General features: G+C 61.3%; 1 protein-coding gene across 2 annotated transcripts in view; it reads left to right on the top strand.

Annotated features, from left to right (window-relative positions):
* LOC117889098 (dual specificity tyrosine-phosphorylation-regulated kinase 1B-like) overlaps positions 1–15,769 on the top strand; it is a 30,283-nt gene extending 14,514 nt beyond the window's left edge. The window contains exons 1-11 of one of the 2 annotated variants that reach the window (XM_034792925.1): positions 1,396–1,590; positions 6,458–6,606; positions 6,973–7,092; positions 7,356–7,544; positions 7,964–8,111; positions 8,815–9,101; positions 9,723–9,869; positions 10,818–10,958; positions 11,647–11,950; positions 13,806–13,912; positions 14,261–15,769. In XM_034792925.1, the coding sequence (XP_034648816.1) occupies positions 1,461–1,590; positions 6,458–6,606; positions 6,973–7,092; positions 7,356–7,544; positions 7,964–8,111; positions 8,815–9,101; positions 9,723–9,869; positions 10,818–10,958; positions 11,647–11,950; positions 13,806–13,912; positions 14,261–14,680 (2,142 nt within the window). In that variant the 5' untranslated portion in view covers positions 1,396–1,460 and the 3' untranslated portion in view covers positions 14,681–15,769. Of the gene's footprint in view, positions 1–1,395; positions 1,591–6,457; positions 6,607–6,972; positions 7,093–7,355; positions 7,545–7,963; positions 8,112–8,814; positions 9,102–9,722; positions 9,870–10,817; positions 10,959–11,646; positions 11,951–13,805; positions 13,913–14,260 lie in introns of those variants that run through there. The other variant, XM_034792927.1, reaches the window with a different exon arrangement.
* The last annotated feature ends 285 nt before the right edge of the window (positions 15,770–16,054 follow it).

The raw sequence follows: 16,054 nt of genomic DNA on the forward strand, positions 1-16,054 counted from the left end.
CCGTTCCCAGCCCCAGCTAAGCCTCCCGCAGGGAGCTGTTCTCCTTTCCCGCCAGCTCCCACCTGAGCTGGGCTCTCTCCTTTCACCCCCTCTCCCCAGGCCTGACACCTGCTTCCAGTAGAGCCGTACAGCCACTTGCTAGCCCCTCCTGGCCAGCGGGAGGCTGGTACGCTCCGTGCTGCCGAGGGAAGGATGGCGGCGATTCCATCCCAAGCAAGCAGGGCCCTGGGACTAGAGCTTCGGCTGAGAGGCCTGTAGAGAAGCCCTGTCAAGGGGATGCCTAGGTTTCCCATTGCAGTGTGCCCATGTGCCGTTCCTCCCCCAGGTCCAATCCAAGGTGGCCTGGGGCCCGCCTGCCGCCTCCATCTCAGGGTAACGAACCTGGTCAGGCCAGGACCCTGCCTCCCTGAGCCTTTCCACCTATCCTTTCTTTCCCTGCACATGCCCCCACAGTGTTGCATGGCTCTCTGGAGTGTGCTGGGGGCATTGTGGTGTGAGGAGACCAGTCTTGGCCGGTAGCAGGTGCCGATGGGGCTGACTGCTCAGCCAATGGATTCTGCTGGAGCTAGAATGAAGCCTGGTTAGGACCTGCTGGTTAAGCAAAGTCTCCTACACTTGATTCCTTTGATTGGGTATTTCAGGACTCTTCCCCACCCCTGTTTTATTCCTGCGGTGTGTCTTTGCTCCATAGGCAGCCTCTCTGCAACCCGGAGAGTGCTTGTTAAGTGGCTGCTTCCACTGAATCTCTCAGAAATAGTTAGCAATGTTGCTGGGTTCTCTGTCATTGTTAGGGTCCAGAGTGAACAACCCAAGAAACAGGCTTTTTCACTCTAGCTTGGCCAGAAACCGTAGGCCGAATGCAGGGATCCCTCTGGAAGGTTCCTTGGCCCGTGTTCTGAAAAGACTGAGCAGGATGGATCATCGGGGTCCCTTTTGGCCGCAACTCCCTCAGTTGGTGCGAGCAGACTCTGCTTGGGGTCTCGGTGTCTTTGCAAGGGGGCTCATGTTTGGTGCGAAGCAGAATGCCTCGTACGGCTGGATTTCCTTCAGAGAGGTAGCTGGCCCGGAGGCAGTGCGTGGGCGGTGGGGGACTGCCAGGAGCCTGGCTGTGGCCCGGCCTAGCAGGCGGGCTCCCGTTGAGTGGCAGCACAGCCCTGCCCGTGCAGGGCAGGCCGGGTTGCTCAATTGGTCACACTCCTGTCCAGCTTGCTTTGGGGCTGTCGCTCAGCTGTTCTTCTCGTCAGTTTCCTCTTTGCCATTTTGTTCAAACAGCTGCCTTGATCCCAGCCCCCCTTCCCCGCCGTCCTTCCCCGACCTCCGGTCTCGCCTGCGCACTGCAAGGACAGCTTCCCCGGGAGGGACAGGGAGCCGGGGCTAGCGCCTTCCATTCGCTCCCCCACCTTCGCAGGCTCTGTGCCGGGAGCAGCTGCCCACGCCGGGGCAACTGAACACTTTCCCCCATGGTGATACCCTCCAGCGTTGAGGTGCCGCCGCCTCCCGCCATGCTACTGGCACTGCAGACGGACTGGGGCAGGAGGGAGCCCGCGTGTTACCTGCCATCTTCCCGCTGCCACAGGCAGCCATCCACAGGTGGGCCCCGGCACTGGGCGGTGGGGGATCGCTGGTGCCTGCCTCATCCCTGCGTGGTGGACATGGAGGCCAGGGTTTGAGTGGAAGGGTTGGAAGAGCAAGGGCTGAGGTGGCTAGGCAAGCAGGGCTCTGTGAAAAGGTGGCCAGCGGGTGCCTCGAGGTTGCACGCTAGTCCCGTGTCTTGAACTTCTCTCTGAACAATCTGGATGTGGGGGTGAGCAGCCAAGTGACGAAATGTCTGGATGACTCAGTTATGGGGCTGACACAGGGCCAGGGAGGGGTGCGAGGAGCTCCAGAGGGAGCTGACTGAGCTGGGTGAAAGAGGACCTTGGTGGCAGACAGAAATCAAGTTTGCTAAATGCAAAGTGATGTGTCCAAGAGGGAAAAACTGAAACCGCTTGGACAGGCGTGGAAACGACCCGCGAGCACTCATTGTGAGCGGCTCGGTGGAGAGTTCTGCCCACTGCGCAGCTGCTGCTAGAAAAGCCCCTGTCACGTCTGGGCACATAAGGGCTGAGCTGGGGAATGTTAACCAGGGAGACTTGCGTCTCTGCCCCCTCTTTGTAGAGCAGTGGTGCAACCTCACCTGGAATAGTGTGTGCATTACTGGGCTCCCCAACTGTGAAAGGATACTGCAGAACTGGGATGGGGAGGTGTCAGAGGAAGGGGATGAGAATGATCTAGAGCCTGGAAAAACTGGAGAGAGACGGGGATTGTTACTGTAGAGATCTGTAAAGTGATCGGTGGAATTGAGAAAGGGTATCGGGAGTGTCTGTTCTCCCAGCCTCACAGCTCAAGGACTAGGGGGCGTGTGACGAAATTGAAAGATGGGGAAACTGCAAACCCATCTGAGGAAAGGCTTTGTCATCAACTGTGTGATTGGCCCGTGGAACTGCCTGCCACTGGATGGTGATAAAGGGACAACTAAGGGGGGATATGATAGAGGTCTATAAAATCATGACTGGTGTGGAGAAAGTAAATAAGGAAGTGTTATTTACTCCTTCTCATAACACAAGAACTAGGGGTCGCCAAATGAAATTAATAGGCAGCAGGTTTAAAACAAACAAAAGGAAGTATTTCCTCACACAATGCACAGTCAACCTGTGGAACTCTTTGCCACAGGATGCTGTGAAGGCCAAGACTATAACGGCTCAAAAAAGAACTAGATAAATTAATGGAGGATAGATCCATCATTGGCTATTAGCCAGGATGGGCAGAGCTGGTGTTCCTAGCCTCTGTTTGCCAGAAGCTGGGAATGGGCGACAGGGGATGGATCACTTGATGATTCCCTGTTCTGTTCATTCCCTCTGGGGCACCTGGCATTGGCCATTGTCAGTAGACAGGATACTGGGCTAGAGGGACCTTTGGTCTGACTCAGTGTGGCCGTTCTTATGTTCTTATGATAAGTCCAAGAACTCAACAAGATACAGAGAGGGGATTGGCCTTTTTGTGGCTAATAGGAATGGCCAGAGAGAACATAATGGTACCAAAGTGGGGCAGGGATCTGAAATCAGGGGCTTTGCAGCTTCAGCTGAGCTCTCTGAGACCAGGGTGAGAGCTATTATGGGCACAGGTTATCCCCATCTGCGGCTGCAGGGGGTTTGCACCTTCCTCTGAACAATCTGGTGCTAGCCGAGATGGGATACGTGGATAGACTACTCCTAAAGGCATTCTGCGCCAACAAAATAACAATCCTGCGCACAGTATTCTAAAATTCAGTGCCGATAGGACGGGCTCTTCATTGAACCCGCTGAAGTCAGCGGCTGCATTGCTCTAGGTCTGCTATGGATCTGGCTGGTGGAGGAGAATTTAAGGCCAGAGGGGGTGTGGCTGCACCCAACCCTGACACAGCACAAGGACCAAGCCTGCCCCAGAAACACCCCGGGACCATGTCCCTCCGTGTCATGTGCACCAGGTGTGAGCAGGCAGGCTCAGCCCGGCGGGATTCAAGTGTGGGTGGGGTTCCAGGTGTGGGTTGAGAGGGTTCTGTGGGGCAGTCTGGGTGCGAGAGGTGCTCTGGATGCACAGGGGCTTGTTGGGGGGTTCTGAGTGCAGTGGTAATGGAACTCTGCAGGGGGTGTGTGTGTCCAGCTGAAGGTGGATGGGGCTGAGAGGGGCAGGGTGTGGGTGTGATAGAGCTTGGCAGGGGGGGTTGGGTGTGGGGGATTCAGTGGGTGGGGGGTAAAGATGCTGGGAGAGTGGGGCTCAGTGAGGTGAGGATCCAGGTGCAGCCCGCTGGGGCTCGGTAGAATGGGGATCCAGGTATGGGTGGCTCTTCGGGATGGTTCAGGTGAAGGGGGAGTGGGGCTCGGCAGCAGGATTGTGGGTGGGTGGGGGGGTGAGGCTCGGCGAGAGGGTCTGAGTATGAGGGGATCTGGATGCATGGGGGGGTTGGGCAGATGGGGGACAAGCTCCCCGTACTGTGATCCCTCCCCCTGCAGCTGAGGAGCGATGGGTGGGGAGTTTGCAGAGCTTCCTGCAGCCCGGAGAGAAATCTGGGGGTGGGTCTGACCTGGCCCTGGATGCTGTGCAAGGGAAGAGGAAGTCTCATCCTCCCAAGCCCAGCTGGAACTAGGAGCTAAGCCCAGCACAGGGTAGAAGCCAGCAGCCGGGTCTTCCCCAGTCCCGTCCCCTGCCCCACAGTGATTTACCTCTCCGCCGGCTGTCTTGGGCACCCAAAACATACTGCTGGGGAGGGTCGCATGCCGCTCTTGGGGCTTCTCTGTCAGAAAGTCAGTTTTCTGCAGGAAAGCAAAGAAATCTGCAGGGGACATGAATTCTGCACATGCGCAGTGACACAGAATTTCCCCAGGAGTAGTAGATGGGCCTAGGGGCTGATCCACTCTGGCTGCTTCTATGTTCCTATGGCTTTTTCGGGATGCTGGTCAGATGGGGAGAGGAGCTGGGGGTGGGTCCCAGGTCTCTGTTGACCCACAGGGTGGCGTCAAGGCATATGTTGGGGTGTAGAGGCTGGCAGGGAGGAAGGGACTTGAAGCGGATGTTGTAGGAGTATCGTAGGTAGTCCTCCCCTAGGGGGGTGATGCAGGGTTGGGCTGGGACTGACCTTGTCTGTCCTGTGCCGGGGCTCAGACACGCCCTGGCACCCTGCCCCTGCTCTGTGTGGGGGGGATCCCAGAGCTGGGGGCTCAGACACGCCCTGGCACCCTGCACCTGCTCTGTGTGGGAGGATCCCAGAGCTGGGGGCTCAGACACGCCCTGGCGCCCTGCCCCTGCGCTGTGTGGGGGGATCCCAGAGCTGGGGGCTCAGACACGCCCTGGCGCCCTGCCCCTGCACTGTGTGTGGGGGATCCCAGAGCCGAGGGCCCTGGCACCCTGCCCCTGTGCTGTGTATGGGAGGATCCCAGAGCCGGGGGCTCCATCTTTCCATAGCAATTGGCTCTACTTCCTCCTCACCGCCCCAATCAGCCGCCAGGATTGCCTTGCTCCCTGGGGGTTAAAAATAACCCCAGCAGCTGTGCTGCTTGGGACCCCACCCAGCCTCCCAGCTGGCTCTCCGGTGGCGCTCAGCCAAGTGCTGGAACGGGTCGCAGGGCCCCTCCCCAGGCCTGGCGCACAAGCTCCTCAGCTGGCGCCGGGGCAGCGCAGGACGCAGGGCCCCAATCCCAGCCTGCATGAGCTCCTCGCCTGGTGCCTGGGTGGTTCACAGGGCCCCAATCCCAGCCTGCATGAGCTCCTCGCCTGGTGCCCAGGTGGTTCACAGGGCCCTGATCCCCACATGTGAGCTCCTCGCCTGGTGCCCGGATGGGTCACAGGGACATGATCCCCGGGCGTCAGATCCTCGGTTGGTGCCTGGGTGAATTGCAGAGCCCCGATCCCTGCATGTGAGCCCCTCGGCTGGTGACTGGGTGGGTCAAACGGCCCTGATCCCAGTGCGCTAGCTCCTCGGTTGGCGCCCAAGCGGGTCACAGGGCCCTGATCCTGGGGCATAAGCTCTTCAGCTGGCACCTGAGCAGGTCACAGGGCCCCGATCCTGGTGTGCCAGCTCCTCGCGTAGCACTCAGCGGGTCGTGGGGCCCCAGTCCAGGCGTGCAGGATCCTGGCCCGTGGGTGCCTCAGCTGGCGCAATGCTAGCGTGCCCCAGCCCTGCTCTCTGCCCAGGGGCCTTGATTATTCTGGTGGGTGGGAGAGCGCTGGGGCCCCGCTGGCCCTCAGGGTTTTGACTCTGGTTCCGTTGAGCGATTTAGCTCATATTTTAAAAACAAAATCAAGATGGGAAAAGGCCCCGAAATGAACCCAAAGTCCAGGTGACCGTCGTTTGGGGTTGACCAAAACGTTTCCTTCCAAGCAAATTTGTTTCGTTTGACGAGAAAACCCGGCAAAGCTTCAGTTTGGCTTGGAACGGAACCAGATTCATTTGATTTTTTTTCAGTTTTTGCAGCCCCTGAACCCCTCCCGTCAGTTGTTCGCTCGGCTCTGGTTGACACCTGGGCCCAGGCTGTGAGCACCAGCCCGGCTGGGACTAGGTCTCCGCAACTCCCAGTCCCTGCACCCGCAAACTAGGGTGCGCTGTTACTTAAGGCTAAGTGGATCCTGGCGGGGCGCAGCTCTGCAGTGGCCATTTGCACCACATGTGAGCGAGCTGATTGGCAACTAATTTGCGTGTGGCCGTCAGTTGAGCGGGTCGGGGGCGTGGAGCGGCATCCAAGTTGGCAGCTGGGTATGGGGAGGAAGGCTGCTGGGTTGTGTAGTGGGGAGTGGGCACCGAGTTGGGGACTGCACCATGCAGCGGGAGGGGCAGAGGCGTGGGGATCCAGTGGGGAGGGCAGGCGGGCACTTGGGGATCGAGGAATGGCCACTGGGCCAAGGACGTGCACTGATCCAGTCTCCATCTCTCTCTGCCCCGCAGGTGGCAGCAGCAGCAGTGCAGGATGCCAGCTGCCGCCCGCCAGCCAGCCTGCCTCTCTGGGCGTCTCCCTTCCCACTGAGCCAAACATGTCGAGCCAGCACGGTCATGCCCCCTTCTCCAGCATCCAGTCCATGGCTGATCACCCGCAGGTACCGGCTCTCCCCGCCTCCTCTGGCCTGGGTGCCTAGAAGGGAGGAGCCAGCTCCAGGAGGAGGGATTCTAGATGCACAGGGCCCGGGCTGACCCTTGCCACGAGACAGACAAACAGCCGAGGAGCCCTGGAAGGGGCTGGAGATCCCCCCCAGCTCCTCCCAGGGAGCCCGGCCTCAGTTGGGATACGTCCGGCAGACGGGCTTAGGGCCGGACGCAGGATCCCTGCTGCCCTGGCACAGCCTGGCCGGCGTCATGGGAGGGCACCGTGCCAGGAGGGAATAGACGCAGACGAGGGAGGGCAGGGGGTGTGCCCGGGGGGGCACCCGTCCCTCGCCGTGACCGCCCGTCCGTAATCTCCGCAGATCCTGCCAGACCTGAGCGTCCTGCAGAGGCGAATCCCCCAGACCTTCCGCGACTCGGCCACGGCGCCGCTGCGCAAGCTCTCCGTCGACCTCATCAAAACATACAAGCACATCAATGAGGTGAGCTCACGGGGGTGCGTTGGCACCAACGGGTGGTCTTGCTTTGGGGCAGCACTGCCCCCCCGAGACCACTGTGACGCTGCTCAGATTATGGGCCGGCCTGGAGCGCTGGGAATGGGCAAAGCATGGGAGGGGGCCCCCTGGCTTGGGATGCTGGATCCCTGGGGGTTGGCGTGGGCAGGCTCCCAGCCCTAGGACGCCGGCTCCCCCTGTGATAGAAGGCCGGTGCTGACTCTGCCCCCACTCCCCCCTCACCTCCTCAGGTGTACTATGCCAAGAAGAAGCGGCGGGCGCAGCAGGTGCCCCCCGAGGACTCGAGCACCAAGAAGGAGCGCAAGGTGTACAACGAAGGCTACGACGACGACAACTACGACTACATCGTCAAGAGCGGGGAGCGCTGGCTGGAGCGCTACGAGATCGACTCGCTCATCGGCAAGGGCTCCTTTGGCCAGGTCAGCCCCCCAAACCCCGCCGTACCCCCACACCCCCCCCACACCCCCAGACTGCCCCCATATCCCTAGCCCCCTGCTACAAGATCGACNAAACCCCGCCAGACCCCCAGACTGCCCCCATATCCCTAGCCCCCTGCTACAAGATCGACTCACTCATTGGCAAGGGCTCTTTCAGCCAGCTCAGCCCCTGACCCCCCTGAATCTCTGCTGTACCCCTAATCCCCTCCAACCCCTGCCGTACCCTCTTCCCCCCTTCCTAATTCCCTGCTATGAAATCAACTCATTGGTCGTCAAGGCCTCCTTCACACAGCTGAGAGCTACTTGCATCTGTCACATCCACCCCCAGTACTGGTCTGGCCCCTCCCCCTTTCCCACCCTGAGTCAGGCCGTCCCCCCAACAGCGCTCTGTCCCCCCCCAGGTGGTGAAGGCGTACGACCACCACGACCAGGAGTGGGTGGCCATTAAGATCATCAAGAACAAGAAGGCATTTCTGAACCAGGCCCAGATCGAGCTGCGGCTGCTGGAGCTCATGAACCAGCATGATACAGAGATGAAATACTACATCGGTGAGTGGGGAGGAAGTTGGGGGGCTGGGGGAACAATGGTGAGGGCTGGGATGTTGGGGGGCCAGGTCATATGTTGGGGAGAGGGGAGGTATCTGGGAGCTGGCATGTACCAGGGGCCCGGGTGTATGTTGGAGGGGTGGGGCATATGTCAGGGAGTGGGAGGTATGTCAGGGGGCTGGGGCATACATTGGGGAGTGGGGGCGTATATCAGAGTGGGGAGAATGTCCGGGGCTCAGGTGTATGTGGGGAGACTTGGGGCATATGTTAGGGAGGGGGAGGGGGGTTGTCAGGGAGCGGGGGGCATACGTGGGGAGCTGAAGTTTGTTGGGGAGTGGGAGGTTGTTGGGGGGTGGGGCATATGTTGGGGAATGGGGGGATTTTGGAGGGCTGGGACATATATCCGGGAGTGGGGGGAACATCAGGGGGCCATCATGTACCTGTGGGCTAGGGCATCTGTTGGGGAGTGGGGGGGATGTTGGGGAGCAGGGGGACCTATATCGGGGGGCTGGGGTGTAGATTGAGGAGTGGGGGGATGTCGGAGGGCCGGGGCAGATGTGGGGGGAGCTGGGGAGGTTATACTGAGGACTGCTTCTCTTCTCGTTGTGCCGTGTTGGGGGAACTAAACACGTCCGTAAGGTCGGGGGTCGCGGTGGAGGGGAAGTGCCCCCCTGGCTGTCCTTCACACTCCCTCCCCCTCCCCCAGTGCACCTGAAGCGCCACTTCATGTTCCGGAGCCACCTGTGCCTGGTGTTCGAGCTGCTCTCCTACAACCTGTACGACCTGCTGCGCAACACCAACTTCCGCGGCGTCTCGCTCAACCTCACCCGCAAGTTCGCCCAGCAGCTGTGCACGGCGCTGCTCTTCCTGGCCACCCCCGAGCTCAGCATCATCCACTGCGACCTCAAGCCTGAGAACATCCTGCTCTGCAACCCCAAGCGCAGCGCCATCAAGATCGTCGACTTCGGCAGCTCCTGCCAGCTGGGCCAGCGGGTGAGTGCGCCGGCCCCATCCTCGAGCTGCGGCCCCGCCCCCTGTGCAATGCCCCGGCCCCGCCCCCTGAGCCATAGGCCCCTCCCTCCGGTGTCACGGCCCCATCCCCTCTCTGCAACCCCAAGCCCAGCGCCATCAAGATTGTCGACTTCGGCAGCTCCTGCCAGCGGGTGAGAGCGCTGGCCTCCCCCCCAAACCACGGCCCCACCCCCAAGCTGCGGCCCCTGTGCCATGGCCCCACCCCCTGTGCCATGGTTCCACCCGTGCCCCCTGCCCTGCAACCCCAAGTGCAGCACCCTCAAGATCGTTGACTTCGGCAGCTTCTGCCAGCAGGGAGTGTGCTTAGCCCTGCCTCACCCGTCCCCTAGCCCCACTCTGGGGGGACAGACTGCCCCACCCATACCTCATCCCCACTGCCAGATCCGCACTGCCCTGCTTTAGTGTTACAGCAGGGGAGGCTGGGAGTCAGGACATGGGTTCTCCCTCAGCTCTGGGAGGAGCATGGGGACTAGTTAGAGCAGAGAGAGGCTGGGAACCAGGACTGGGTTCTATCCCTGCTCTGGGATGTATTTCCCAGCAAAGCACATCAGGGGCTCATCACGCTGCCCGTCATCTCCACAGATCTACCAGTACATCCAGAGCCGCTTCTACCGCTCGCCGGAGGTGCTGCTGGGCATGCCCTACGACCTGGCCATCGACATGTGGTCTCTGGGCTGCATTCTGGTGGAGATGCACACGGGGGAGCCTCTCTTCAGCGGCTCCAACGAGGTGAGGATGGGAGGGGGAATTGCCACTGGGGGCTGTGCCAATGGGCAGAGACCGAGGGCCACAACCCTTCTCTAGGTGGGAGGGGAAAACAGGCCCTATCAACGGTGGAGGGAGGACCATGGTGCATCATGGGAGCTTTTGTTTGGGGGCCTTGGGCCAAGTTTCCTGACTGGACTACATCTCCCATGATGCACCCCATCACTTCATCAGAGCAGAGCATCATGGAACATGTAGTCCAGCCAGGGAGCTCAGCTCAAAGAGGGGGAAATGGGAGCACAAGCCATATAAACTATATCTCCCATGAGGCACCTTGTTGCTTGTTTGGGTGGGGGGTGCCATGGTGCATCATGGGAGATGTAGTCCATCCAAGGAGCTCCTCTCAGAGGGGAGGATGGGAGCCCAAGCACATGAACATCTCCCATGAGGCACCTGTGGAGGGGCAGTTTAATGATGAACGCTCAAAACAAAAAGAACAGGAGTACTTGTGGCACCTTAGAGACTAACATTTATTTGGGCATAAGCTTTTGTGGGCTAAAACCCACAAGTACTTTTTGCTGATACAGACTAAACCGCTACCGCTCTGAAACTCAAAATGAAGCGTGTTTGGTTCATTTCAGCAAACTGAACTATTTAGAGTGGGGTGGAACCAGCCCCAGTGCATCCTGCTTGGCTCCCCTGCTACGCCCCTCCCTCCCCCCCCCCACGGAAATGGGAAAAGTTTTGGCAAAATGCAAACTTTTGCCCCCAGGGAAATTTTCAGTTTTTGAAGGAACCACGTTTCCACAGAGAAATCCTCTGGGCGGAAAAGTCCCAGCTGGTGGCAATCAGGATGTCACCCCTTCCTGGGGTGAGAGGCTGGGCGCGGGTGCCCTCATAACAGGAGGGAGCGGGGCTGGATGGGGCAAGGCTGGCACGGGCGTCCCATGACGGGTCCCTTCCTCCCTGCAGGCAGACCAGATGAACAGGATTGTGGAGGTGCTGGGGCTGCCGCCCCCACACATGCTGGAGCAGGCGCCGAAGGCCCGGAAATACTTCGACAAGCTGCCCGAGGGGGGCTGGGCCCTCAAGAAGAACAAGGAGGTCAAAAAGGTAATGGGGGGCCCTGGGGTCTTCACCCCATGGTCCTGAACTCCCCTTCCGCCCCCGCAGGATCTCTGTTCTCCCCATGCACTGCTCCCTAGCCCCCGCCACCAGGAACCCCGCTCCCCTGGGGCACCAGATACCTGTGCATTGTCCTCCATCTGCATTTCCCCCACATTGCCCCCCGACCGCTGAGATTCCCATGTCCCCACTGCTGCCCCTCACTGCCTCTCCCACGCCCCACTCCATCCCCGCCCTGCTGGGGTCCCCCCCCACCAGGTTCCCTGCGTCTCACCCCACATCCCCAACCTGCGTCTCCTGCATGCTACGCCACCCACCCCATCCCTGCTCTGCTGGGATCCCCACAACCCCTCTCTGCCCTGCTGGGATCCCCGTGTCATTCCACCTCCTCTCTCCCCCATGTCTTCTGTGCTCTCCACCGCCCTGCCGGGATCCCTGCATCTCCCGCATACCCCTCCCATCCCTGCCTTGGTGTCTGTCCCCCTGTCTCTCCTGTACTCTTCCCCACCCTGCTGGGATCCCCCCACCACCTGCCGAGATACCTACAGCTCCACCTTGGCTGGACTCCTGCATCTCTCCTCTCCTCCTTCCTCTCCCATGCCCTGCAGGACCCCTGCCTCTCTTCCCCCACCAGGATCCCAGCCAGGACCCCTTGCTAAACATGTTTCCCTTGCAGGAATACAAGGTGCCGGGCACACGGCGGCTGCATGAGGTGTTGGGGGTGGAGAGCGGCGGACCCGGGGGGCGCCGGGCGGGCGAGCAGGGCCACTTGCCCTCGGACTACCTGAAGTTCAAGGACCTGGTGCTGCGCATGCTGGACTACGAGCCGCGCAGCCGGATCACGCCCTTCTACGCCCTGCAGCACAACTTCTTCAAGAAGACCAGCGATGAGGGCACCAACACCAGCAACAGCAACTCCACCAGCCCGGCCATGGAGCACAGCCACAGCACCAGTACCACCAGCTCCGTCTCCAGCTCGGGTATGGCCCCGATCCCCTGTCCCAGCCCCCGGTTCCCCAGCACCGCCAGCTCCGTCTCCAGCTCGGGTACGGCCCCAATCCCCTGTCCCGGCCCCCAGTTCCCAAGCACCACGAGCTCCGTCTCCAGCTCGGGTACGGCCCCGATCCCCTGTCCCGGCCCCCGGTTCCCCAGCACCACCAGCTCCGTCTCCTGCTCGGGGACGGCCCCGATCCCCTGTCCCGGCCCCCGGTTCCCCAGCACCACCAGCTCTGTCTCCAGCTCTGGTACGGCCCCGATCCCCTGTCCCGCCTCTCGGTTCCCAGCACCACCAGCTCCGTCTCCAGCTCGGGTACGGCCCCGATCCGCTGTCCTGGCCCCCAATCCACCAGTACCATCAGCTCCGTCTCCAGCTTGGATAGGGCCCCCAGTGCCCAGCCCCCAATCCTCTACCTCGGGCCCCCAATCTCATGGCACCAGTACCAGCAGCTCCGTCTCCAGCTTGTGTGCAGCCCCCTGTGTCCCGCCCATGATCCCCCAGCACCAGTGTGACAGGATCTCTGGGGTGCAGCCTGGACTGTGGGACCGCTGTGCCCCCTTAAATCCCCAGCCTGAGCTGTCTCTCACAATGCCTTGCTAGTGACAAGCAGCAACCCCCTCCAGGTGCTGGGGTCACTCAGCACAACAGCATGTGGAGCCCCACACCCAGCTAGATTGAATGAATGGTCCCAGAGCCGCTCATAAATCACACAGAGAAAGGCACCAGCCAAATCCCCCCAGCTCCCAGCCTTGTACCCCAGTATATACCATCCTGCACTGCTCAAGACGAGCAGTGCAAATTTATTAATTGGTTCACCACTTCCACAGTGGAAAGTGGATACACACCAGCCTTTGTACACTTGAGCAGATTCACCAAACACTTCAGGCAAGCTCACTGGTAAAGATAAACAGTAAAACATGTTTATTGACTACAAAAGATAGATTTTAAGTGATTATAAGTGATAAGCAAAAAGTTAGAGTTAGTTACCAAAAAGAACAAAATTAGCACACAATCGAATCTTAAACCTGTAAGACACTAGGCAGTATTTAGATCAAGCAGTTTTCTTAACCCACTGGATGTTACAGTTCATACTACACGGGTTTCACCCTTGAAACTTGGGCCAGTCTCCTCTGTTGGAGTCTTCAGTCTTCTCAGTGTCCTTGTTGCTTGCAGTGTAGGTGGGGGCAGGAGAAAGGCCCAACATGGGGCCCCTGTGTCTGTTTTATACCCTCAGTCCCATGTGCTTGGAGAACACAAGTCCAGGCATGTCTGGGGCACTGCTGAGTCACCAGGCAAGGTTGAGCAATTCCCCTGGTGTGGCCTTGTGTAGGTGAGTCATTGCATTGTAGCTCCCTTGCTGGACAATGGCTGCTGATGGGTTGTTTGACACCTGCCCGGCGTTGGTTATCGCCCTGGTTAGTGTCTCTGGGGAGCTAGTATCTGGGTGCTTCCCAAACCCACAGCCGATTTCAGTGACAATCATACAACACAATTCTCAACACTTCATATGCATTCACGATAGAACAGTGGGTTTCAGCAAATCAGCACCTTTCCCATGATGCCTTACAAGACATGCTTTATATGCGATATCACAATTATAAACAAATGTTGAATATGGGGGTCACAGGGATCACCCCTGGGGTGTAGAGTGTCACAACCACAAGTTCCATCTCCAGCTTGGGTATGGCCCAGACTCCCTGTCCCAGCCCTGGTACAGCTCCTGACCCACCAGCATTGCCAGCTTCATCTCATGCTCTGGTACGGCCTCCAGATCCTTCAGCCCCACCATGGGGCTCAGCCCTGGAACCAGCACTGACAGCCTCTTTCTCCTCCCACAGGCGGCTCCAGTGGCTCTTCCAATGACAACCGCAACTACCGCTACAGCAACCGCTACTACGCCAGCACGGTCGCCGCCCACACCGACTGCGAGATGCAGAGCCCCCAGGTACGGCCCCCCCCCCCCCCCCCCCCCCCGCCAACTGCCAGCCGCAGAGCCCCCCAGTCCGGCCCCCCCTGCCGCCCACACCAACTGCGAGATGCAGAGCCCCCAGGTATGGCCCCCCCACCCCCATGCCGCCCACACAGACGGCAAGATGCAGAGCCACAGGCCTGACCCCGCTGTCTCCTACCCTCTCCATCCCCACCACCACAGGTACGCCAGATATGGCCCCCTTGCTCCCCACTGCCCACACTGACTGAGTTGCTGACACCCCCAGCTTATCCCCTCCCTGCCCCTTTAGCCCGTCCCCAGCCCTACTCGCCTCACCGCTGGCGTCTCTCTCTCTTTCCGCAGGCTCCTCCCCAGCAGCAGCAGCCGCGCCTCTGGGCCGGGGGGGATGTCCCGGCGCCGCCCAGCGACGGCTACCCGCCGATCTTACCTCACAAGCCCACGCCCAGCCAGCCGGCGGCACCGCACTTCCACGGGGCGGGCCCACACCCGCTCTTCCAGCCGGCCGGGCGCACCCACTACCACCGCCCGCCCGTCTCACCCCACGGCACCGAGTGCATGGAGCTGGGCCCGGGCCCCCGGCACCTGGACTGCGCCCCTTTCGGCTCGTCGGCCTTCCGGACTAGAGCGGCGGTGGGGGGGCGGGCGGGCGAGGGGGGGCTGCCGCTGGCCTACCCCCCCCACCTGCGCAGCCGGGCGGAGCCCGAGGACTCGGCGCCCATGCTGGGCGTGTGCGTCCCGCAGAGCACGGCAGCCAGCTCTTGATGACTCCTCAAGCCATAACGCTCTTAGGATGCGCCGCCCGGCGGGGGGCGGGCACGGTGCCCACGGATCTTCACAGCCCCGCAAGCTGGCGCCGCCCGCCACCCCCACCTCCATCCCGGGAGCCGGCGCTGCCCGCGGCCCCCCTGCCTCTGGGAGCTGGCCCTGCCCACCACAACCCCCAGGGGGTGGCAACACTCATGGCACCCTGCCCTGCCCCGGAGCCAGCACCGCCCACGGTCCCTGACCCGCCCACCTCCAAGCCACCGCAGCCCTTGCTCTCCCATAGAGCCAGCCCCATGCCCACAGCCCTCTGCCCCCCCAAGCCAGTGCCACCCCTGCTATCCCATAGCCAGCAGAGCCAGTGCCCCTGTGGTTGCCTGGAGCTGGCACTGCCCTTGCCCCCCCAGACTCCCCACGGCCCGGAGCTGGCACTGCCCCTCCCTCGTGTCCGTCTGGTTCCTACTGTAAGTGGTTCCTTGTTAACACTGGCTCCCTGGGCCGGGTGGGCGCTGGGGGGCCGCCGGCTGGACAGAGGGACCCTCTGCACTTCACGGACTGACGGCCAGGCTGCCCGCCCCACTGTCCAACTGGAATTGCTGCTAAAACCGCCCCCTGCCCCGGGCAGCAGGGCCCTAGCCAATATTTATAGACCCCGGCCCCTCCCACCATGGAGAAGGAGTGCCCTGATCCCCCCTCCCATGTCCTGCTGGGAGAGCCCCATGCCCCTCTTGCCCTGCCCCACCCTCCTCCCCCTCCAGGGTGGTGTGAGCCTCTTCCCCTCTTGCCCTGCCCCCCGGGGGTGAGCCCTGTGCCCCGTGGTCCGACACCCCGGCACTGGCGTGGCAGCGAGCCAGGCCGGCCGTGTGGCCCCAGCGTGGCCGTGGTGGCGCCGTGCCCGCTGGCTGCCCCCTCTCCGTGGCTCGTGCTGTACTGTTTGTCTTTAATTTATTGTACCAAAGACGGTGCGCGGCTTCCCCTGGAGAGGCCGGAGGGGCTGCCCCGTCGGGCCCTCCCGGCACGGCCCCTGCGCTCGCCGCTGGACCCGGGGTCTCTGCTTTGGAGGGGGTGGTGAATAAAATAGTGACAGCAGCTCCACCGGCTCCCGGTCCCTCTGCTGGCGTCTTCCGCCCGCGGGCAGCCTGGAGACCTGCCTGCTGCTGCCAGCTCTGGGCACTGAATCACTCGGGCGGGGCGGGGGGACGGGGAGAGGGTGAGCCTCCATATATCTGCTGTGGCTGGTTAGACTGTGAGCTCCTTGGGGCAGGGACTGGCCCAAGGGGGCCCTGATCTCAGCTGGGGCAGGGCCTGTCTCTCGCTGTGTCTGGGCAGCGCCTGGCACAATGGGGCACTGATCTCCGCTGAGACATGGCCTGT

The sequence above is a fragment of the Trachemys scripta genome, chromosome 16 (assembly GCF_013100865.1).
Source record: "Trachemys scripta elegans isolate TJP31775 chromosome 16, CAS_Tse_1.0, whole genome shotgun sequence".
Taxonomy (NCBI): domain Eukaryota; kingdom Metazoa; phylum Chordata; order Testudines; family Emydidae; genus Trachemys; species Trachemys scripta.